This window comes from Elaeis guineensis, chromosome 4 (genome assembly GCF_000442705.2).
Source record: "Elaeis guineensis isolate ETL-2024a chromosome 4, EG11, whole genome shotgun sequence".
NCBI lineage: Eukaryota > Viridiplantae > Streptophyta > Magnoliopsida > Arecales > Arecaceae > Elaeis > Elaeis guineensis.
The window spans coordinates 36,559,876-36,582,940 of NC_025996.2; the positions used below are offsets into that span (position 1 = coordinate 36,559,876).

The 23,065-nt window shown below is 42.5% G+C and overlaps 1 protein-coding gene and 1 pseudogene across 3 annotated transcripts; one reads left to right on the forward strand and one right to left on the reverse strand.

The window, feature by feature from the left end:
* The first annotated feature begins 306 nt into the window (after positions 1–306).
* Positions 307–1,221, forward strand: LOC140857315 (protein EXORDIUM-like 3; annotated as a pseudogene).
* A 1,367-nt stretch (positions 1,222–2,588) lies between these two features.
* LOC140857455 (receptor-like protein EIX2) lies at positions 2,589–7,915 on the reverse strand. 3 transcript variants are annotated; one of them, XR_012140928.1, is made up of 3 exons: positions 4,581–7,915; positions 3,545–4,012; positions 2,589–2,991 (listed from the first exon to the last, which is right to left on the reverse strand). XR_012140928.1 is itself a non-coding variant. In XM_073256322.1 (2 exons), exon 1 carries the CDS (start codon positions 7,750–7,752, stop codon positions 4,582–4,584), a length of 3,171 nt encoding a protein of 1,056 aa, XP_073112423.1. In that variant the 5' UTR covers positions 7,753–7,915; the 3' UTR covers positions 2,589–2,991; position 4,581. The 3 variants fall into 3 exon arrangements, 2 of the variants coding, with proteins under 2 accessions (XP_073112423.1, XP_073112424.1); XM_073256322.1 differs by lacking the exon at positions 3,545–4,012; XM_073256323.1 differs by lacking the exon at positions 2,589–2,991 and having other exon boundaries at positions 2,998–4,012.
* Between the last annotated feature and the right edge of the window lie 15,150 nt (positions 7,916–23,065).

Below are 23,065 nucleotides of genomic sequence, written 5' to 3' on the forward strand. Positions count from 1 at the left end.
CATTTGTACAATAGGATAGGCTAGACTTGAATACAAGTTGTTTAAAACTTTAGGCCCAATTCACCAAGTGGTTGCTTAACCTATCTATCCTCGAACACAGGTTGGGAGGCTACTTCTAGGGCTGGAAGTGGGCTCCCATTGGGCCGGACCTATTTCGGATCGGGCTTCGAGCTTGGCACGAAACTATTCAAACCGGACTCGAACCAAAAAATAAGGCCCGTTTTGTATTTGGATCGGACTTTGGCGGACCTTTGGCTCGGCTTGGGTTCAAGTCCGAAACTTAGCCCAAAGTTCAGCTTGGTCCCCATGATTTGCTCTATCGAGCCCGGGCCCGAGCCTGAAACTCAGTCTAAAGTTCAGCCTAGCCCCCACGATTTGCCCTGTCCACGGTCCGCCCGATCAAGAGTCTGTTCTTTTTTGAGAAGCTTCTCCAGTTCTCCCTTCGGGCCATCTTATCCTCCTTCACGGCCTTTTGTGCGGCAGATTGGTGGTGGCAGCCTCCAAGCAGAGGCTCTCCTGCTCCTCTCCCTCTCTGCGATGGTGCCTGGACCCTATGTCTTGCTCATCTCTGTCTTCACCACTAACATCATCATCCACCCTATCTAATACGGTGCTTGGACCTTCACCCAGAAGCACATCCTCCACACCTTCCTCTGCTCCATCTCCCCGCCCGGCCCTGTCGCCTTCCCCTCTCCCTCCATCTCCACTTGGTAGCACACTGTCCATCTCTACACCGACTAGACCGGCACCAACGTCTCAAGCAACGTCCTCCTCAGCACCGAGAAGAACGACCGCTGCTCCTCCCACGAGAAGTCCCTCACCCGCCTCTCCATCCAGTCCATCATCCGTGCCGCCGTCACCGCCCGTACCCGCCTTCTCCTGCGGCGGCCTCTACCTCCTTCGACGTTGCCATCAAGGACTTCTGCGGCCTGGTCTACGGCTTCCACTACTTCACCTTCTCCTCCATCATCAGCTACACCCTCCCTTACGCCTGGATCAGCAACTCCGTTGTCAGATGCCCAGGGATTTGCGCCTACCCCTTCACCATGCCGGACTACATCCCGAGGGCTCGCTTGGGGGGATGTGGGGGTGGATGGGATGGTGAGTGTGGTGGCGCGCGAGCTGGCAGAGATGCCGTTGAACCCGCTAGTCAACACCTGGTACATTGGTGGGGACTCCAGCTTCCCGACGAAGATCGCTGATCTCTATGACGGAAGATAAAGGAAGTTTCGATCGGGAAGGATCACACAATATGGGTGGAAGTCTCGAGAGAAGAAGATAGAGGAAGGAGAGAGAAACAGGCTTACAAAGGGAGAGGGAGGGGTTTGGGCCGCATCTTGGACTTGGGCTCAGGCTCGAGCTCAAGCCGGCCCAATTGGGTTCGAACCGGGCTCGGGCCTTAAGTTTCAAAAGATTTTCAATCTAAGCCCGGCTCGAAGCCTGAAAAAAAAAAATTATGCCAGGCTCGTGTAGAAGTGTGGCCCGATCCAATCCGATCCATTTTCAGCCCTAGCTACTTCCCTATCTTGCTCATTTAGGCAAGCAACAACAAAATAAGATGGTGCACAAGTATGGCCGAGGCATATAGTTGAGTCAATTCCGAGCCATGCCAAGAATAGGGACTTGTCCTAAAGCAAGTTCAGTCAAGCCAACAACCACATGTGCGATCCCGTGTCAGGCCCCTATCACAGCCACCTAACTTTCCAGGAAAATTCTCTCATTGTCACTCATATGATATGCAGATTCCCTTCCCTTTGCTTGTTGCCACGCTTCTCATATGCCTAAGGACTAGCTCTCATCTGAAAGAGACAATTGCTCTTCCAAGGCCCAAACAATTAGGCCCTCCGTCGGTTTTGCCAGGAGGGTGCGCCCGCCATACCATGCCGGCCAAGTGCGCTGGAGAGAGTTCTTAGGGAGAACTTGGGTAATAGGATAGCTAACTTTTATAGACTGATTTGAAGAAGTAATTGTAAAGATTTGACAAAGTAATGGTTAAGCTAGTTGTTGATCACCTAGGTTAACGCAGGTATCTGGGATTTTTGGTTAGGGACTCTTTTACTATATTATAGGGTTCGAGGAGGAGCACCAATTTTGATGGGATTCCACAAGTTTTTATCAATGTAAGGGCTTTTGAATACCATAAGAGCATATTTGGGTGTCTAGGATTTACAACCTCACAGTAAAATTTATGATGAGATGCAGTTTTTGATCTTATAGGATTATATATAACATTATATTGAAGAAATATCTCATGTAACTAATACTATTCTCCATTTGGTGATAATTAAATAAGGATTCTTCCCCGTCCCATTTTTCTCTTTCCTTTCTCTTTTTATCTTTTTTTTTATCAAAATAATAAATTTATTATTATCAAAATATCATATTAATCATTATAATTATAAAATAATTTATATCAAAAAAAAACTAACATTTGTTTGCGTATCTTTCAAGTATTGATGAATATAATTACTATGGATGTCAATTGTTGGCACGACACAACATGGTATATGCAAAAGCACAACAATGTCTAATTGATATAACCACAATATAGTGTACTTTGTAAATCTTTGAAATGCATGGTCTTGCACTGCTTTCTAGAATCTCTCAAAGCCTGCTTTATTCCAAAAGAATATTTCTCACTGACGTGTTCTTTAAAAACCTCCTAAGTTTCTGCCATACCACCATTATAGGCAAAACCAATACAATGAAATTCTAACATACCATATTCTTCTCCGGAAGCATGTTAAACACCTCAGACCGATCTATAAACTTCCTACAGCTAAAATACATGTCGGTGAGGAAGCTAGTAAAAATGATATCATTGGGAAACTCCATCTTTATAGCATGTTGGAGCACATTTGTCACTTTTGGAACATGATTTCCTTGTCTTTTCTGCGCACCTGCTGAGTCCTTTAAATGGTGATTTTAATTTGATAGCACCTTCAACATTTTAGACGGAGTCAAACAAGTAACCATTATTGTCATTCGTACCTGTAGAGAAAAGATATAACTGCATCAAAGAATTAGAACAAAAAAAAAAAAAAAAATAAAAACTTAAAAGCTTTCTTTTTATATCCTTGTTTTTTTGTAGGGATGGATTTTGGCAATGAAGCATTTTTCACCACCATGTCAGCAGTTTTTTCACGGCATCTCTTTTTTCTAAGGCCTTTCAATCTTAAGCCCCTGTTTTTTTTTTGATGAACAGGGAGGTTATACTACCCTAATTTTATTAGGGGAATAGAATATTTACAGATGCAGCATGAATCAAGTTGAGGAGGCTTGGATTCATGTCCAAACAAAATAAGGTGTCGAGCTGAAAACAGGTTTGCAGAGTTCAATTACAGATTTTCAGGTTACGTTTTCAAGTGTCCAGGTAATAGGTTTCCCGGTGACAGTTTTTCAGAGACAGCTTTCAAGTACCACTGCAGATTTGTATTTTGAACACAATCTTAAGCCCTTTTTATTTTGATAGAAAATCTTAAGCCTTTTTGAAAGTAAAGCATGTAACATCATGATTATAATGTGGTAAGCCAGTTTTCAGTACCTCTTAACAGCAATTACTCTCAGAACGGAAGTCCAAAATAGGCCAATTCGTTCTGCTAGCACTGACTTTGACACGGCACAACCTATGATTGCGAGCAATTCGGTGGTCAGAGGAGTCGAAGTAGAAGGGGGAGGTGGTGATAGCGGTAACCCCCTCTCTCTACTCCAAGTCGAAGCCTTTCTTTCCCCTCCATGGCCCTCTGACTGCTGTCCTCACCACCATCGGTAGTGCCTCGATCTCTAGACTTGCTGCCGATCTCTTCGAAAAAGCCCGTTTCTTTCCTACTATCGTCGACTCTGAGGTGCTGTTGCCCTTGATCGCCAACGATTTTGGCAGTGGAAAGGGGAGGCTACAATGGCGGTGGTAAATATAAAGGTTCTGATGGTGGTGGAGGTGGAGGTGGAGGAGGTGGTGATGATAGAGGGGAAGATTCTGATGAGAGCGACGATGGGGTTGCAAAGGTAAAGCCTAACAATCCAAGAGAAAAAAAAACCACGGAAGAATAATTTTTTTTCTCATTAAGATTAACCACTTCTCATTAGTCTTTTATCCTATAATTTAATCATCCAACGAATGCCCAGAAAAGGAAACAGAATTTTTATCCATAGCATCCATTAATCCTATAGATTTTGGACCATGCATTACTATTCTTTCCAAACAAGTCCTAAATAATCTTTGTACTCTTTGTTTATTTTTTTTAGATTGTAATAAATTAAATTAAAGTTCGAATTTCCCCTTTTGAATACATTAATTCAAATCTAAATTTACGAATGATATCTAATAAAGTGCAAAAATGATCTTGGGTATAACTTAAGGCCATTAATTGAAAAAGAAAAATATCAAACAACCCCAAAGCATTGCAAATTACTTGTAATTATAATACTCAAGATTACATAGATTGTCGATCATAAGTGGGTAAATATTTTTGTAAGCTTTACTACAACAACGATCTACCATTCAAACATAAAAAAAGAATATATCCAAAGCAAAAACTTTTACATGGACATATAAATCACAATGCATGGATATACAATACCTCAGCCTTGGATATTGTTCATCAAAATGGGCTTCGATTTAGCAAAGCATATTGCTAATTGCACGTAGATGTGATCAAATATCTTGTCAAGTAATTGGAAATAAGCAATCCTTGTAGCTCGTTTGATCAAGAGTGCATAGATGAACCCCCAGAGCCCCACAACAAATCCTGGTGCAAAGCTAACATAAAACCATATCTTTTCAGAAGCATCTCTATTTTCAAATCTCTCTTCTTGACCTTCTGTTTGAAATGGACTTTCCGAAGGGGCTTTATTAGAGCACCATGGTAACGGCCATCTTTGAAGATTAGGATTTCCACTATAGATAGAGAAATCGCAGAATGTCTGTAGTTGGTTGCCCCAAGGAATTTTTCCTGACAAATTATTGTGGGACAAGTTCAAGTGACTCAAGAAATACATGGAGGACATAGTCGATGGTATTACTCCTGAGAGATTATTCACTGACAGATCAAGTGATTCTAACTGCTTCAAGGCACCGATATTTTTTGGGATCCTTCCTGTGAAGTGATTATTAGAGAGGTTCAAGAAAAGCAATCCTTGAAGATTCACTAGTTCTTCAGGAATCATTCCAGAGAGATTATTTTGCGAGAGGTCTATGCTCATTACCAATGAAAGCACACTGGTATATTCAATATCTAATCCATTTGTAGATATTTGTAAGCTCTCTGTATACAAAGTGCTGTAGTTTTCTGAAAGCTTTGGTCTATCCACATGCTTTGTTTCCTTCATTGCACTAAAGTTTCCAAAAGATGGAGGCAAAACACCTGAAAAATTGTTGCAAGCGAGGTCCAAAACTTGGACAGAAGCAAGAGATGATAGTTGCTCTGGTATATTACCACTGAAGGAATTTGATCGCAGAGAAAGAATTCTCAATGATAAGAGGCTTTCTCCAATCCATAATGGTAGGTTACCTGAGAACTTATTTTTGCCAAGATCAAGTACCACCAGTTGTGCACAATATCTCAAGAATAAAGGGAAATCTCCAGAGAGACTATTGTTTCTCATGTGCAATGATAGGAGGCTAATAGGACCAGACATGGAGCCTTGAGAGTTCCCTAACATGTCTTTTTGTGAATCAACCGCCCCTTGTTGTGATTTATGCCAGCAGTTTGGAAGTCTTCCGGACAAGTTATTATTGGACAAATCAAGAACAAGAAGATCAGTGAGATTGCAAATGAATGGGTGAATGCTACCATTGATGTAATTGTTGGATAATGAAAGGATTTCGAGTCCCACAGCTCTAACAAAGCTTAAGGGAATAGGTCCCTCAAATGAATTGTTGGATAGATTTATGCGGTATAGATTAGAAGGGTCCAATTCAGGTAGTGGACCACGGAAGTGGTTGGAACTCATGTCAATGTATTCATATTGCTGGCCTCTCAACGAAGTTGGCAGTTTTCCTGTCATGCTATTCTGAGATAAATTCAAGTCAATAATATGTAGATCCCAAATCCAAGGAGGGATGTCATCTGAAATGCTGTTTTCTGAGAGCTCTAACCCAGTCAAATTTGTCTGGGTTCGAAGCCAGGTAGGAAATTTTGGTCCTAATTGACAAGAGCACATACGAATCCATTGAGCATTAAAAGAAGGTTTCCAATCATGACTTAGGATCACTTCAAATAAGTTGTAAGACAGATCCAAGTCTTCTAATCTCCAAAGGTTGGCAAAATGGGCTTCAGTCAAATGACCTGTAAAAGAGTTTGAGGTAAGACGTAGCGTTTGCAGCGTAGAAAGCTGAGCTAGACTTTCTAGGACCATCCCACTCAAGTTATTGTAACCCAGGTCCAGATATGTTAGACCGTACAGAGAGCTGTTTGCTTCTGATGTATTTTTGATGCATTTAGACCAACCTTCTACAATATCTGCAATCTCTCCATTAATATTGTTCTGAGATATATCTAGCTTGTTCAGCTTGCATAGGTTCCCCATAGATCTTGGTATCTCTCCAGTAATATAGTTGTCCGACAAAAATAATTCCACCAAGCTGCGGAGATTCCCAATGCTCTTTGGTATAACACCATTGACATTATTAACAGATAGATATAAATACTTCAAGTGTTGACCAAATGTTGCTAATATTTCTGAAATATCTGCAGTAATTTGGTTACAGGACAAGTCTAAATACTCCAAGTAGCTGAGGTTTCTGATGTTTTGAAAAATTTCTCTAGTTATGTGCTGCATATTGCGTTGATTCCAATTGAAACAATCCGATCCTCCAAGATCGAGGTGCACAAGGCTGCTGCTAATATTGAACAAGAAGCGGGATGCAGTAGTTCTGTTGGAGTCATCAATGAAAGCAAGATCAAGCACTCTAAGAGATGTGAGATTGATGAATGATAGAGTACTAGGAATAGAAGGGAGGTTGGTATCAAACAAATACAACTCCAACAAAGAAGGGAGCATGTTAATCTCATGAAGCCAGTTGGCTGCCTTGAAGAGGTTAATAAGACTCATGTCAAGAAACTGCAGAGAACGGATGCGGGAGAGCCAGTGTAGATTGTCGGCATGTAAAAACCATCTACGAAAATAAAAACAAGAATAATCATGATACCGACAATAATAATACGGCGAATGAAGATCAAGAAAGTGCAAGTTGGAGAGATTTCCAAGCTCCGGTGGAATGGATCCGTGAAAAAAAGCATAGGAGAGGTTAAGATATTCCAAGTGCACAAGAGAACCAATGAATTTTGGGATGGGCGCTCCAGAGAAATTGTTCCGGCTGAGATCCAGATATTTCAAATGCATCAAATCAAACAAAGAAGGATTTATCTTACTTGGATTTGGGAACTTTCCAGTTTCTTGTTGGGCATGAAAATCATATGGATATCTGAGATCGAGCTTTACCACATGACCGGTGGTATTGTTACAGCCGACTCCTCTCCATCTGCAGCAGTCTTGACCTCCCCAAGAAGAGAGCCACTGGTCAGGATCGTAGATGTCTGCTTTGATGGCAAGTAAAGCTCTTCTTTCACTCTCTATGCAGCTAGCACCCACGATGGAACCATCTCCATCACCAAGGCAGAGACACAAGGGGATGCCTCTCATGCACAAGAGAAGGAGCCCAACCAGCATGCAATGCTTACCAAGATAGGATCTATTTGTACACCGACTGCTGGTAACAGCCATGTGAGCAGCAGCAGCAGATGATACCATTCCAAAGACAGGAGGAGGAAATTAAAGCTATGAGAGGCTGTTTGCAGGATTCTTATCGCCTGGATGCTCCGTTTTATAAGCGAAGTGATTCCAGAATATATTCCATCCTGTGGATCTCTGTGGTGGGGTGGGAAATCCTTTGACGAGAATTTTCTCTCTCTCTCTCTCTTCTTCTTCTTCATTTTTTTTTTTTTTTTTTGCCGTGATTTGGATGTGTGGGCCCACATAACAGGAAGGCTTGACTCTTCCGTGGATGCTTGACTGACTTGTGCGGATGTTGTGCCGAGGCGTGGCCGACAAGGTTTTTTTCTGATACTTTGGGGCTTGGGCGTTTGCCTTTGTGAGTACTGAGAATTAGGTTTCTTGATTATTTCTTCCAACTCATATCTCTCTCCCTCTCTCTCTCGGTTTGTTGTTCTTTTCTGCCATTTGGTACCTATTGTTTGATGGGGGCACAATTAGGAAAAAAATCATTAACTCCCTGTGTTATGATGAGTGTTCTAACATTCTCTTTTGGATGAATTATTAAGTTTAAATGGATAAGTACAAGTGATCTGCTGACACCTTTTGGATGACGACTACAAGGTGATCATGTGATGGACGGATATTGTGTGGTGTTTTTTGAAGGGATTCTCAAGGATATCATTTGTCAAGGCTTGGCTCAGGTCTGCTGCACAGGAAAACTTTGGTCTGTATTTCATGCCCAGGTGTATGAGACTCTGAGACTACGAGAATCATGCGAAACTCCACAATGATGTTACATTGCACCCTCCGCAGTAATACTCGAGATATTCTCAAGTAATTAACAATTAGGCATAGATTGTTCTGGTTGTAATTAGCTGTTAATCTTTGCTACGCAAAACACGTGCCGCCAAGGTTCCACACTCATCAATTAAACAATGCGTCATTGATATTTATTTGACAATGACTAGTTGTTGACTTTTATGACAGGGCTCTTGTCATCAAAGTCTCATTCTATTCGTAGGCAAATTTTTTTTTATGAATTTTAATTAAATTTTTTTCATCTCACCATCAATCATAATCAAATATAATTAATAATTAATAAAAAATCAACTAATGTATAAATTTTTTATTGACTTTGCTTATGATAGAATAAATCTACCTAATATTTTTTCCATCACATAACATTGTAGCTGTAATCTGAAAAAAATTAATTTATGATCTGAAAAGTAAAATGTGGGACCCTAGAGAGATAACAACAGCTATTAATGGCATCATGATATGGGCAGATGAGGAACTTAGTTGGAAGGTGGCTTGCAAGGAAAATTGGACTTTGAATTTGAGGGTTCCCAGCACCTTTCACGGATAAATGCATGGCTAGTATCATGAAAACTCAATTTGCAGGCAGGTTGATTTCTCAAAATAAATTTATCCAATTGCTTGCTCGTAAAATCCCTTTGTAATTTTACTAGAGATCTAAAATAAACTCCAACCTTTCCAATAGTTTGTGGAGGGCCTTGGAGTGGGCCAAATCTAATGAGAGCTTGAAGTTGTCTACATGCCACAACAGCTGAGACTGGAATTGGTCATTTATCACGCCCCGAATCCAACATCTGAGTCGGATACGTGATGGCCGCACACTCCTTAGAGCAAGCCCTAAAGAATATGCAAGGCCAAAATATATCATTACAACCTTAACATCCATAACAATTAATTTCAACAATAATTCGTAAAATCTTGCATAATTACCATTTAAATTTCTTCAATTCTCTGATCAGATACTATGATACTCTATTTATCCTTCTGCTCACCCGTAAATCCAAGCCATAGCCAATCATAAGCATCCTGTAACTCTGAGAAGAAAAAAAAAGATGGAGTGTAAGCTTTATAGCCCAGTAAGAATTTTCATATCACACTGATATAGTAATATAGTCTGAAAATAAGAATAAGCAATAAAATATAAAATCTCATGTTCAATGTCCAGAATAATGCAAATATTCATAAATTTTCTGTCTTGTTAAAATAAATACATCATCATATGTTAATAGGTGAAACACTTTTGTTCAACAATTATTTCATGTCTTATCTTTCATTTCTCTTTTCATAATCACATGATTTTTAACCTTTTCTTTCTGGCTCTGGACTATCCAAGTCATACCTCAGTCATCATCCGAATCAATTTTCACATAAAAGCTTTTCAAGGCTATCCCAGGATGAGCTCCTGGCCGACTGTCCCATGTACGAAAGTCCGTGAGAGGCTGTCCCAGGCATAAGCTCCTGGCGGGCTGTCTCAAGCATGAGCTTTTGGCCAGCTGATCCACCTGTAAGTCAGTGGGGGCTATCCTAGGCATAAGCTCCTGGCGGGCTATCCCAGGCATAAGCTCCTGACCGGCTGTTCCACATGACAAGGCTAGTCCATACCATATATCTCTTTCTTTTCATTTAATCATTATGTGTTGATTTCATCAAATCAATTATGTCTTGCATTATGATCAATTCAGATATGTCATATTTACATAATCATGCCATCAATCTCTGATACATATATATTGACATAATATACTCATGCTCAAAATCAAATAACAGTATCTCAGATATAATAAATTCATCGATCTCAAATCCGACGATGCAAAACCAACGATGCAAGACCAACAGTAAAATAGCATATATATAATAGTGATCATGTACAGAGATTCTTACCTTTACCAATGACTGATCCAAGCACAGAAATCAATGTTCTTCTTTAATTTATGAATTTTTTTAACAAAATATTTCACTTGACATCTTATGCAGACAATCATATCTCTTCGTAATCCAGATCAAATATAAAAATCATATATGAAGAAAATTATCGATAATCGATCCTAATAATACAAATCTAGGACCTCTCTTAGAATTAACCAAAATTAAGATTTGTCTAAGTATCTGGATCCTCCACTGATCCATAAGACTTTTAGAGAGAGAAAATTCATGAAGAGAGAGAAAGTAGAGAGAAAAAGTGGAGAGAGAATCTTCGTATCCTTCAGATAAGGCAATCATAGTCGAGATCATCAGAGGTCATATCAGGGTGACTTAATATGAATTAATCATGATTGATGTTATCAATTTCAAATAAAGATCGGATTGGAATCTAATCTACTGTACGAATTTTGGAGTAATCTCAGGTCATCATATTTTCATATCAATTTTATCTTAGGATTCGTGACAAAATCAGAGAGAGAAAGATACTAGAGAGATAAAATCCATAAGGAGAGAAAGAGGTCTAGAGAGAGAATCTAGAGAGAAAAAATATAGAGAGAAGGTAGAGAGAGGAGAGAGGAAAGAGAGAGAAAGGAGGGAGAGGAGAGAGAGAAAATTTCTCTCTCTTTTTTTTTTTTTTTTTTTTTTTATGGGTTGTGGGCTGATTCTGGACCCAATTGGGTCGGGTGTTATATCATTAGCTCCTATCTCACGGATCAAGTAAACCATGCATGCATCGTGGTTTCACTAGTCATGATTTTTGTGGAATATGCGCCTATCTTGCGGTCCACGCAGTCTTATAGCTTGAATATATTTGTTGAAAAGGAATTCATTGATGGCGGGACCATGGGACTTGGACTGGTCTCGGAAGAAAAAATTGAGCAGATTTTTTTTATTACACTCTAGGATTTTGCTGATTAATTGTATTGGTCCAACCGGATGTTGGGATTTTAGGAAGTTGGCACTGTTTTGTCTATTCTATTGAAGCATAGGTGGGTGGAGATACACCTAAGTGATGCCAACTTGGTGTTAATATAGACATGAATTCTAGTTTACACACATCATAAGCTGCATTTTCTAGTGAATATGCTATTTTTATGCTGTTTAAATTTTCATATGTGAAAAAATAGCTCTAAGCAGTACTAATGCCCTACAAAGAGAAGTATTTTGTTTAGTAGTTAGAGAGCCAGTTGCAGAGTGATGAATCCAACAGAAGCATCGTATCTCTTTCGTGTCCACTTTTATTGATCCAGCAGCTGAAGCTTGTTTTACTTCTGAAGACCCGTCTGTTGTTGATTCGTTTCTATGCAGAAGGGGTTATGAACGTTAGGACCATTAGCTCCATCTGCCACCATCCTCCTTTTATAGTTAGCTGCGGTGTCCTCACTTGGCATTGTCCAGGCAGCCATTACCCATCTAGACATCAGAGAGCATGAAGAAATAATATCCCATGAATCAGCTGCTGGCTTTGGATAAATCAAGGTTTCCATTTTTCCTGATAAATGGCGAATGGCGGGATGGAGCTACGGTGAACTATGATGAGGCGAAGGACAAAGACGAATGACAAAGGGCAATTGATCACCGAACACCAAGATATCTATAAAATGGAAGATCACTAAGGATGCCGAAATAAAAACAAAGTAAATCAGCTCATGGGACTATATACAGCTCAGAGAGGATCTACAGGTTTCTAGAGTTAATAGGTTTTATAGGTATGATGATAAGTTTTTTAAGTAATGTAAATAAAATATCAATTTTTTTGTATTTCTCAATTATTAAATTCTACTCGGCATCCTTTTTTTGACTCACCCTCTGTAAATATTTCAATTTATTAGTAAAATACAGGTGGCAGTCCCTGCCTCCTTTTCCATCAAAAAAACCAGTACCAGGGAAGCAAATGGGTTCAACACAACATAATTACATTTTAGCATCTTGATTTTATATTTGATTTAACCTGCTGATTGATTGGACCTAGTGGGTTGGGGCATAAAAGAATTTTAGGTCCAATGAAGGCTTCAAATTTTAAAATGTTTTGATTGTATGGGGGATTTGAATTTCAAATAGATGTTAGGGGAATTTGAATTGGAATTTTTAATGTTGATGGGATGTTGGAGGTTTTTCTCTCTCATACACACTTCCTTTTTGTATTATCTTTTTTTGTTAAATAAATTTGGGATGATTTTTTCCACCGTTTTCATTAGAAAAAAAAGAAAAAAAAAAGAAAAAGACATGGTATTGATGTTTGGCACAATTTTACGACATGGAATCTAAAACTCAAGTACGTGAGCACCAGACATGTCGATATGGTATAGCTTTCAGCTTGTAATATTTTTCTAAACTCAGGTTTTGCTAAATGAATGGCAATCATGTGGTCTCAAAGTTTCTAGGAAGAAAACTGAGCTACATGCTAATTGCTTCAGGTTAAGTATCACCAACTCGAAGGTTGCATGAGATGCTGCTTGCATGCATGTAGTGCATTCATAATGCTGCCAAAGCATGTAGCTAATAATCTATAGGCTTGCAATAATTGTGGTAGGCTTGTTTAGATATGTCTGACAAAAAAATTTTCGAAGATGAAAGGGGTTTGGTAGCGCATTGTAGGCCTTAAGGAACATAAATATTGATGATTTAATTTTTCATTTTGCAGGCACTTTTTGACGTCAATAGTTTGGGTGAACTTATCTCTTTCAATGTGTAGTATATATAACTCCATCTATACATACAATTTAGTATAGTGATGTTATTAGAAATAGGGATTTGGTAATCAGCTCCTTGACTTGTGGCCTAATGTCAATACATGCAGTACCTGTTTTCTGAGATCTTGCACACCATGATAATTTTTAGAGCATCTTTAAATTAGATGATTGTAATTCCTCAGAAATGTTAAATTGACATCTCTTTTGAGCATAGATGTTGAAACTTCTTTTTCTTCCATATATGGATATACGTTATGCCTGCACCTATAACCTTTGCTAAAGATTGGCCATAGGAATGACAAGATTCCATTGTTAGCTTGTAAGGTAAAGAGTTTAGTGTAAACTGATACAACTGAGGCTGTGCAAACTGTTACTGCCTTAAGATTTGCGTTGTTCTTTTTGGAGTGTGATTGCCGGCGTTCTGGTCTGTTATCAACATCGTAGTGGTGGTGGGTGATGGGGAAGTAGGTGCGTGACCAATCGGGTGCCTCGAAGGGCACCGACTGGCTAGAGGCAAGCTGGAAAGGAGCTCTGCAAGGGAGGTTGGTGTGGATTTCATCAGATCCATCACCAGAGGAGGTGATGGAGCTCACACACTGGTATCTGGAGGTTGTGGAGGTCCCGATAGCAGCCCTCCAAGAGCGTTCGGCGATGTGGGAGGCAACGACAGTGGTGGGACGGAGCCTAGGGAGGCAGGTTTCCCCAGAGTCGGTGGCAAGGGAATTCCGACTTCGGGGCATGGTTAAAGGGGAGGTGATGGTGTACGGCTTGGAGAGGGGGCTTCTCCTCTTCCATTTTGGGGAGCCAATAGAGGGTGATTGGGTTCACCGACAGCCTTGGTCGGTGGTAGGGCAGGCATTAGCTCTTGAACCGTGGAGGTCGGGTTTCTTTCCGATGGAAGGAGCAATTTCATCGATGTTACTGTGGGTTCGTCTTTCAGGGCTTCCGGTGGAATTTTGGGATCCAGAAGCCCTTCAGGAGGTCGTTCAACTTGTCGGCGAGCTGGTAGATCTTGATGATTGCATGGTAGACCTGAGGTGACTGGATTTGACGTGGGTGTGCCTCAAAATTGACCTCGACCGTCCTCTAAGGTTAGGGGTTTTGGTCAAGGGGCCGACAGGTCCATTTTGGCAACATTTTGTGCACGAAAGCACCGATGGAGTTTGTCTTCATTACTGGGCCTTCCACGTGCCGGAGGAGCGGTGTCGGTTAGGGAAAGCTGCTATGGTGGCGGGTTTGGGCCCTGACAACATCATCCGAGTGGAAGGGATGGAAGGTGGCCAGAGGATGGTGAGGCCCCCCTGGGGCCTTGGTTGCTGGCTGTCCACCGACAGGAGTTGCGGTAGGTTGCTGGGGTGGATGGGAGGTCTCCGATGATAGGGACATCAGGGATGACTCCGTCGGGCCTGGGATGCTTTGTAGCTGACTAGGTCTGGGCAAACTCGGGCCTTGGCATCAACGTGTGGAGCCAGTGGGCCAAGGTTTCGCACCGACAGTCACCTGGCCAGTCACGCTCGATGACGGGGATGAAGGACTCACATGCTAGAGGTGGGGGGAGGGTCTCAGACCCAAACCTAAATCTATTCAGCCCCTTGGCCGATTTGCAACCTACGGGCGGGGATAGGAGTGTAGGACGGGCTGCGGAGGGCCCAACCCAATGGATAGCGGGCCAGGTAGGATGGACAGTGGGCCAAGCCAAGCGAGCCCGACCCAATGAGCCTGATTTAGAACAGGCTCCAATGAAGCCCACCAGTCAAGTCTTGGGTCTGAAGGGCTCCAAAAAAAATAGAACCAAGAAAAACAAGGCAAAAGGCAAGGTTGTGGCCTCTTCGTCTGTGGATCCGGAGGCGCCAGTGGCTCCCCGGGGTCCTGATGTCTTCATCTTTGGGACCAGGGCCCCGACAGAGGTGGAGGTGGGCTCGTTGGAGCTAGGAGGATGGAGCTGTGAGCTTGATGGCCCGGTGGTAGCGGGGGCATCGGAGCGGTGGCCTGAGACTAAGATGGTAGTCCCCTCTCATGAGATGGCTGTGGCTAGACTTCAGTAGGCCATCCATGATGAGGGGACGGTATCTGAAAGGGCGGGCTTAATGGATGATGTGGCGGACATGGACTTTCAGGTTGAGGGGGGGTACAAGTGTTGGCCCCCTTCTTGTTGAGTCATCTCCATAAGGATTTTGCTCTGGAACTGTCGGGGGGTGGGGAAGACCTCCTTTCGGTCGACCTTCGATCAATTGATCCAGCAGCATGGTCCTGATATTTGTGTGCTGAGTGGGACTCGTCTCTCCAGGAGTGGGCTAGCCCAAGCTAGACAGAGGATTCCTATGTCCTAGTGTTCTTATGCTGTGGAGTCTCGAAGACTTTCAGGTAATATTTTGGTGATGTGGCATTCCGGATTGGTCCGTATGGATGCTTTCCACAGGTGTGCGCAGCAGGTGATTTTTGTCATCATGGACCAGTCTGGGGAGCCTTGGCTCCTCTCCGATGTCCATACGAGCACCGAGCACAGGGATTGGAGGGTGCTTTGAGTGGAGATTTCTCGACTCCTATCCTAGAGGGTGCCTTCTTTGGTGGCTGGAGACTTCAATTGCATTGTGGGTTCCCATGAGAAGAGGGGTGGTAGGCAGTAGGGGGATAGTGTGGAGGCCCGGTAGTTCAGGGAGTTCATCAGTAGTACTGGGTTGATTGATCTCGGATTCACTGGTTCCAAGTTCACTTGGTGCAACAGCCGGCATAGGTCCGCTCGTATTTGGGAGAGGATTGATCGAGCTCTTGCTTCAACTGATTGGATCCAGTATTACTCGGGGTATTATATTCGGCACCTGTCCAGGATTGTCTCAGACCATTGCCTCATTCTTATTTCGACGGATGGCTTGGACCGACCTAGGACCCTATTCCGATTTTAGAAGTTCTGGATCTTTTATTCGAGATCTTAGGACTTGGTGTGGGAGGTGTGGAGGATGCCGATCCATGAGGATGTCAGGTACGGGATGACCCATAGGCTGGAGCTGGCCCGACGTAGGTTCCTCAGATGGAACCGATTGAAGGTGGGCGACATTTTTCATCGGATCAAGCAGGTTGAGGTAGATATTGTGGAGCTGCAGTGGAGGGAGGATCAGGACAGTGGCCTGTATGAGCTTGAGATGGGGGAACTTTGCTGTAAGCTCTCTGAGCATCACACTCTCCTAAGGCAGTAGGAGACCTTATGGAGGTAGAAGTCTAGAGTTCAATGGATCTGAGAGAGGGACCGAAATATTAGATTCTTTCATCAGTCGATTATGATCCAGAGATTTCTTGATTTTTTCTTCCAACTAATCTCTCTCTCTCTCTCTCTCTCTCTCTCTCTCTCTCTCGGTATGTTGTTCTGTTCTGCCATTTGGTATCTATTGTTGGATGGGTGCACAATTAGGAAAAAATCATTAACTCCCTGTGTTATGACGAGTGATCTAACATCATCTTTTGGATGAATTATTAAGTTCAAATGGATAAGTACAAGTGATCTGCGGACACCTTTTGGATGACGACTACAAGGTGATTATGTGATGGACGGATATTGTGTGGTGTTTTTTTGAAGGGATTTTCAAGGATATCATTTGTCAAGGCTTGGCTCAGGTCTGCTGCACAGTAAAACTTGGTCTGTATTTCATGCCCAGGTGTATGAGACTCTGAGACTACGAGAATCATGCGAAACTCCACAATGATGTTACACTGCACCCTCCGCAGTAATACTCGGGATATTCTCCAGTAATTAACAATTAGGCATGGATTGTTCTGGTAGTAATTAGCTGTTAATCTTTGCTGCGCAAAACATGTGCCGCCAAGGTTCCACACTCGTCAATTAAACAATGCGTCATTGATATTTATTTGACAATGACTAGTTGTTGACTTTCATGACAGGACTCTTATCATGATAGACTCATTCTACCATAGCCGAAGTTTTTTGTGGATTTTGATCGGATTCTTCTCATCTTATCGTCAATTATAATCAATCATAATTAATAATTAATAAAAAATTTACTGATGTGTAAATTTTTTATTAATTTTATCTATAATAAAATAAATCTATCTAATAATTTCTCCTTCACATAGCATTGTAGCTGAATGTAATCTGAAAGGAATCAATTTATGGTCTGAAAAGTAAAATGCGAGATCTGGACTTGGACCCGAGAGAGATAACAACAACTATTACTCAATGGCATCATGATATGGGCAGATGAGGAACTTAGTTGGAAGGTGGCTTGCAAGGAAAATTGGACTTTGAATTTGATGGTTCCCAGCACCTTTCACGGATAAATGCGTGGTTAGTATCATGAAAACTCAATTTGCAGGCAGGTTGATTTCTCAAAATAAATTTATCCAATTGCTTGCTCGTAAAATCCCTTTGTATTTTTAGTAGAGATCTAAGATAAACTCCAACCTTTCCAATAGTTTGTGGAGGGCCTTGGAGTGGGCCAAATCTAATGGGAGCTTGAAGTTGTCTACATGCCACAGCAGCTGAGACTGGAATTGGTCATTAGCTCCTATCTCACGGATCAAGTAAACCATGCATGCATCGTGGTTTCACTAGTCATGATTTTTGTGGAATATGCGCCTATCTTGCGGTCCACGCAGTCTTATAGCTTGAATATATTTGTTGAAAAGGAATTCATTGATGGCGGGACCATGGGACTTGGACTGGTCTCGGAAGAAAAAATTGAGCAGATTTGTTTTCTTACACTCTAGGATTTTGCTGATTAATTGTATTGGTCCAACCGGATGTTGGGATTTTAGGAAGTTGGAACTGTTTTGTCTATTCTATCGAAGCATAGGTGGGTGGAGATACGCCTGAGTGACGCCAACTTGGTGTTAATATAGACATGAATTCTAGTTTACACACATCATAAGCTGCATTTTCTAGTGAATATGCTATTTTTATATTGTTTAAATTTTCATATGTGAAAAAATAGCTCTAAGCAGTACTAATGCCCTACAAAGAGAAGTATTTTGTTTAGTAGTTAAAGAGCCAGTTGCAGAGTGATGAATCCAACAGAAGCATCGTATCTCTATCGTGTCCACTTTTATTTATCTAGCTGCTGAAGCTTGTTTTACTTCTGAAGACCCGTCTGTTGTTGATTCGTTTCTATGCATAAGGGGTTATGAGCGTTAGGACCGTTAGCTCCATCTGCCACCATCCTCCTTTTATAACTAACTGTGGTGTCCTCACTTGGCATTGTCCAGGCAGTCATTACCCATCTAGAAATCAGAGAGAATGAACAAATAATATCCCATGAATCAGCTGCCGGCTTTGGATAAATCTAGGTTTCCATTTTTGCCGGCGCATTGATTTGTATCCTTTAGGCACCCCAACCAGTGCCAGGTAGGCAACTGATGGGGTAGAGCAATGTCAGCATGGGGTTGTATCTGACTCACAGAGGAATTATAGATTTATAGAACTAACAGGGCTTTCAAGTATGAAGATTTACTGGTTTCTCAAGTGCTTTGGGAGTAGATAGGACTGTTTCTTGGTTCAATTCTCTGGTTGACTCTCACCGTTGGTAGATGATTATTACAAAATCTGAATAATTGACTTCCGATGACACTGCGGTGGTTGCTGATTAATAGCGAATAACAAGATGAAGCTACGGCGAGCTGTGATGAGGCGAAGGACAAAGACAAATTACAAAAGGCAACTGATCACCGAACATCGAGATATCTATAGAATGGAAGATCACTTAGGATGCCGAAATGGAAACAAAGCGAATCAGCTCATGGGACTATATATGGCTCAAAGAGGATCTACAGGTTTTTAGAGTTAACAGGTTTTATAGGTATGATGATAAGTTTTTCCGATAATACAAATAGAGTATCAATTCTCTTGTATTTCTCAATTGCTGAATTTTACTCGGCATCCTTTTCTTGACTCACCCTCTGTAAATATTCCAATTTACCAATAAAATACAGGTGGCAGTCCCTGCCTCCTTTTCCATCAAAAAACCAGTACCAGGGAAGCAAATGGGTCCAACACAACCCAATTACATTTTAGCATCTTGATTTTGTATTTGATTTAACCTGCTAATTGATTGGATCTAGTTGGGTGGGGCACAAAAGAATTTTAGATCCAATGGAGGCTTCAAATTTTAAAATGTTTTGATTGTATAGGGGGATTTGAATTTCAAATAGATGTTGGGGGAATTTGAATTGGAATTTTCAATGTTGATGGGATGTTGGAGGTTTTTCTCTCTTATGCACACTTCCTTTTTTGTATTATCTTTTTTTGTTAAATAATTTTGGGTGGATTTTTTCCACCCTTTTCATGAAAAAAAGAAAAAGAAAAAGCCATGGTATTGATGTTTGGCACAATTTTGGGACATGGAATCTAAACTTCAAGTACGTGAGCACCAGACATGTCGATATAGTATAGCTTTTAGCTAGTAACATTTTTCTAAACTCAGGTTTTGCTAAATGAATGGCAATCATGTGGTCTCAAAGTTTCTGGGAGGAAAACTGAGCCACATGCTACTTGCTTTAGGTTAAGTATCACCAACTCGAAGGTAGCATGAGATGCTGTTTGCATGCACGTAGTGCATTCATAATGCTGCCAGAGCATGTGGCTAATGATCTATAGGCTTGCAATAATTGTGGTAGGCTTGTTTAGATATATCTGACAAAAAAATTTTCGAAGATGAAAGGAGTTTGGTAGCGCATTGTAGGCCTCAAGGAACATAAATATTGATGATTTAATTTTTCATTTTGCAGACACTTTTTGACGTCAATAGTTTGGGTGAACTTATCTTTTTCAATGTGTAGTATATATAACTTCATCTATACATACAATTTAGTATAATGATGTAATTAGAAATAGGGATTTGGTAATCAGCTCCTTGACTTGTGGCCTAATGTCTCTTTTCTGAGATCTTGCACACCATTACTATTTTTAGAGCATCTTTAAATCAGATGATTGTAATTTCTCTGAAATGTTAAATTGCCATCTTTTCTGAGCATAGATGTTGAAACTTCTTTTTCTTCCATACATGGATATATGTTACGCCTGCACCTGTAACCTTTGCTAAAGATTGGCAGTAGGAATGACAAGATTCCATTGTTAGCTTATAAGGTAAAGAGTTTAGTGTAAACTGATGCAACCGAGGCTGTGCAAACTGTTACTACTTTAAGATTTGCGCTGTTCTTTTCGGAGTGTGATTGCTGGTGTTCTGGTCTGTTTCCGACATCGTAGTGGTGATGAGTGATGGGGAAGGAGGTGCATGACCAACCGGGTGCCTCGAAGGGCACCGACCGAACAGAGGCAAGTAGGAAAGGAGCTTTGTAAGGGAGGCTAGTGTGGGTTTCGCTGGATCCATCACTAGAGGAGGTGATGGAGCTCATACGCTGGTATCCGAAGGTTGTGAAGGTCCCGATAGCGGCCCTCTAAGAGCGTTCAGCGATGTGGAAGGCAACGGCGGTGGTGGGATGGAGCCTAGGGAGGTGGGTTTTGTCGGAATCGGTGGCAAGAGAATTCCGACTCCGGGGCGTCGTTAAAGGGGAGGTGATGACGTATGGCTTGGTTAAAGGGAAGGTGGCCAGATTATGACGGGGACGAAGGACTCACATGTTGGAGGTGGGGGTTGGGTCTCGGACCTGAATCCAAATCTGTTCGGCCCCTTGGCCGATCTGCGACCTGCAGGCAGGGATAGGAGCATAGGACAAGCTGCAGAGGGCCCAGCCCAATGAGTCGCGGGCCAGGCGGGATGGGCAGTGGGACATGCCAAGCGAGCCTGACCCGATGAGCCTGATTTGGGCCAGGCTCTAGTGAAGCCCACTAGTCAAGTCTTGGGCCTGGATGGCTCCAAAAAAAAAAAAATGAGACCAAGAAAAACAAGGCAAAAAGAAAGGTTGTGGCCTCTTCGTCTATGGATCCAGAGGCGCCAGTGGCTCCCCGAGGTCCTGGTGTCTTCATCTTTGGGACCAGGGCCCCTATAGAGGCAGAGGAGGGCTTGCTGGAGCCAGGAGGATGGAACCATGAGCTTGATGTCCCGATGGTAGCACGAGCGTCAAAGCGGTGGCCAAAAACTAAGATAGTGGTCCCCTCTCATGAGATGGTTGTGGCTAGATTTTGGCAGGCCATCCACGATGAGGGGACGGTATTCGGGAGGGTAGGCTCGATGGATGATGTGGCAGAGGTGGACTCTCAAATTGAGAGGGGTACGAGTGCTGGCCCCCTTCCTGCTGAGTCATCTCTATAAGGATTTTGCTCTGAAACTGTCAGGAGGCGGGGAATCCCTCCTTTCGATTGATGTTTGGCAGATTGATCCAGCACCGTGGTCCTGATATTTATGTGCTGAGTAAGACTCATCTCTTCGAGATTGAACTGGCTCGGGCTAGACAGAGGATTCCTATGGCCTGGTGTTCTTTTGTTATGGAGTCTCGGAGACTTTCAGGTGGTACTTTGGTGATGTGGCATCGCGGATTGATCTATATGGATGCTTTCCATAGGTATGAGCAGCAGGTGGTTCTTGTCATCATGGATTAGTCTGGAGAGCTCTGGCTCCTCTCCAGTGTCTATGCGAGCATCGAGCACAAGGATCGGAGGGTGCTCTGGGTAGATATTTTTTGACTCCTGTCACAGCAGGTGCCTTCTTTGGTTGCTGAAGACTTCAATTGCATTGTGGGTTCCCATGAGAAGAGGGACGGCAGACTGCAGGGGGATAGTGTGGAGGCCCGAGAGTTCAGGGAGTTCATCAGCAGCATTGGGTTGATTGATCTTGGATTCACTGATTCCAAATTCACTTGGTGCAAAAACCGGCATGGGTCTACTCATATTTGGGAGAGGATTGATTGGGCTCTTGCTTCAGTTGATTGGATCCAGCATTACTAGGAGTATTATGCTCGGCACCTACCCAGGATTGTCTCAAACTATTGCCCCATTCTTATTTCGATGGATGGCCTAGACCGACCTAGGGCCCTATTTCCGATTTTAGAAGTTCTTAATCTTTTATCCAAGATTTTAGAACTTAGTGTGAGAGGTGTGGAGGATGCCGATCCACGGAGATGCTAGGTACAGGATGACCCACAGGTTGGAGCTGGCCCGACATAGGTTCCTTAGATGGAATCGATTGAAGGTGGGCAACATTTTCCATCAGATCAAGCAGGTTGCGGCAGATATTATGGAGCTGCAGCGAAGGGAGGATCAGGACGATGGCCTGCATGAGCTTGAGATGGGGGAGCTTTACTGAAAGCTCTCCGAGCATCACTCTCTCCTGAGGCAGCAGGAGACCTTATGGAGATATAAGTCTAGAGTCTAGTGGATCTGGAAGGGGGATCGAAACACTAGATTCTTTCATCAGTCCACTATGATCCGGAGGTCCACCAACCGGATCAGATAGTTGCGGAGGAGTGATGGCAGTGTCGTGGATGATGGTGGAGGAATCCGCACGGAGATCCTTTATTTCTTCAGGGACCGATTGATGATGACACTTGGTGATGACCATCCCATCCCAGGGGCTCAGCAGGTACCTTCCATCTCTATACAGGAGAATGCTTTATTGACCTGCCCGGTGTCTCATGAGGAGGTGCGTGAGGCCCTCTGATCTCTTGGTGAGGATAAGGCTCCGGAGCCTGATAGTTTTCCTTTGCTGTTCTTTCATCAGTATTGGGCTATCATTCAGGAGGAGGTGGTGGAGGCTGTGCAAGTGGCCTTCAAGTCCAGGGCGTTTCGACGGTGTGGAAGCAGACCTTGATCACCCTCATTCTGAAGTGGCCTGACACTTCACTTTCGGAGCATTTCAAGTTGATCAGTCTTTGCACCACCCTCTACAAGATGTGTGTGCTGGTTCTGGTGGGGCAGCTGAAACCACTGATGTCTCGTCTGATCAGCTTGGAGTAGAAAATTTTTGTTGCAGGTCGGTCTATCACCGACAATGTTATGCTAGCCTAGGAGTTTATGC

Coding starts and splice junctions, on each gene's coding strand:
- LOC140857455 (XM_073256322.1), bottom strand. CDS start 7,752: ATGGTATCATCTGCTGCTGCTGCTCACATGGCTGTTACCAGCAGTCGG.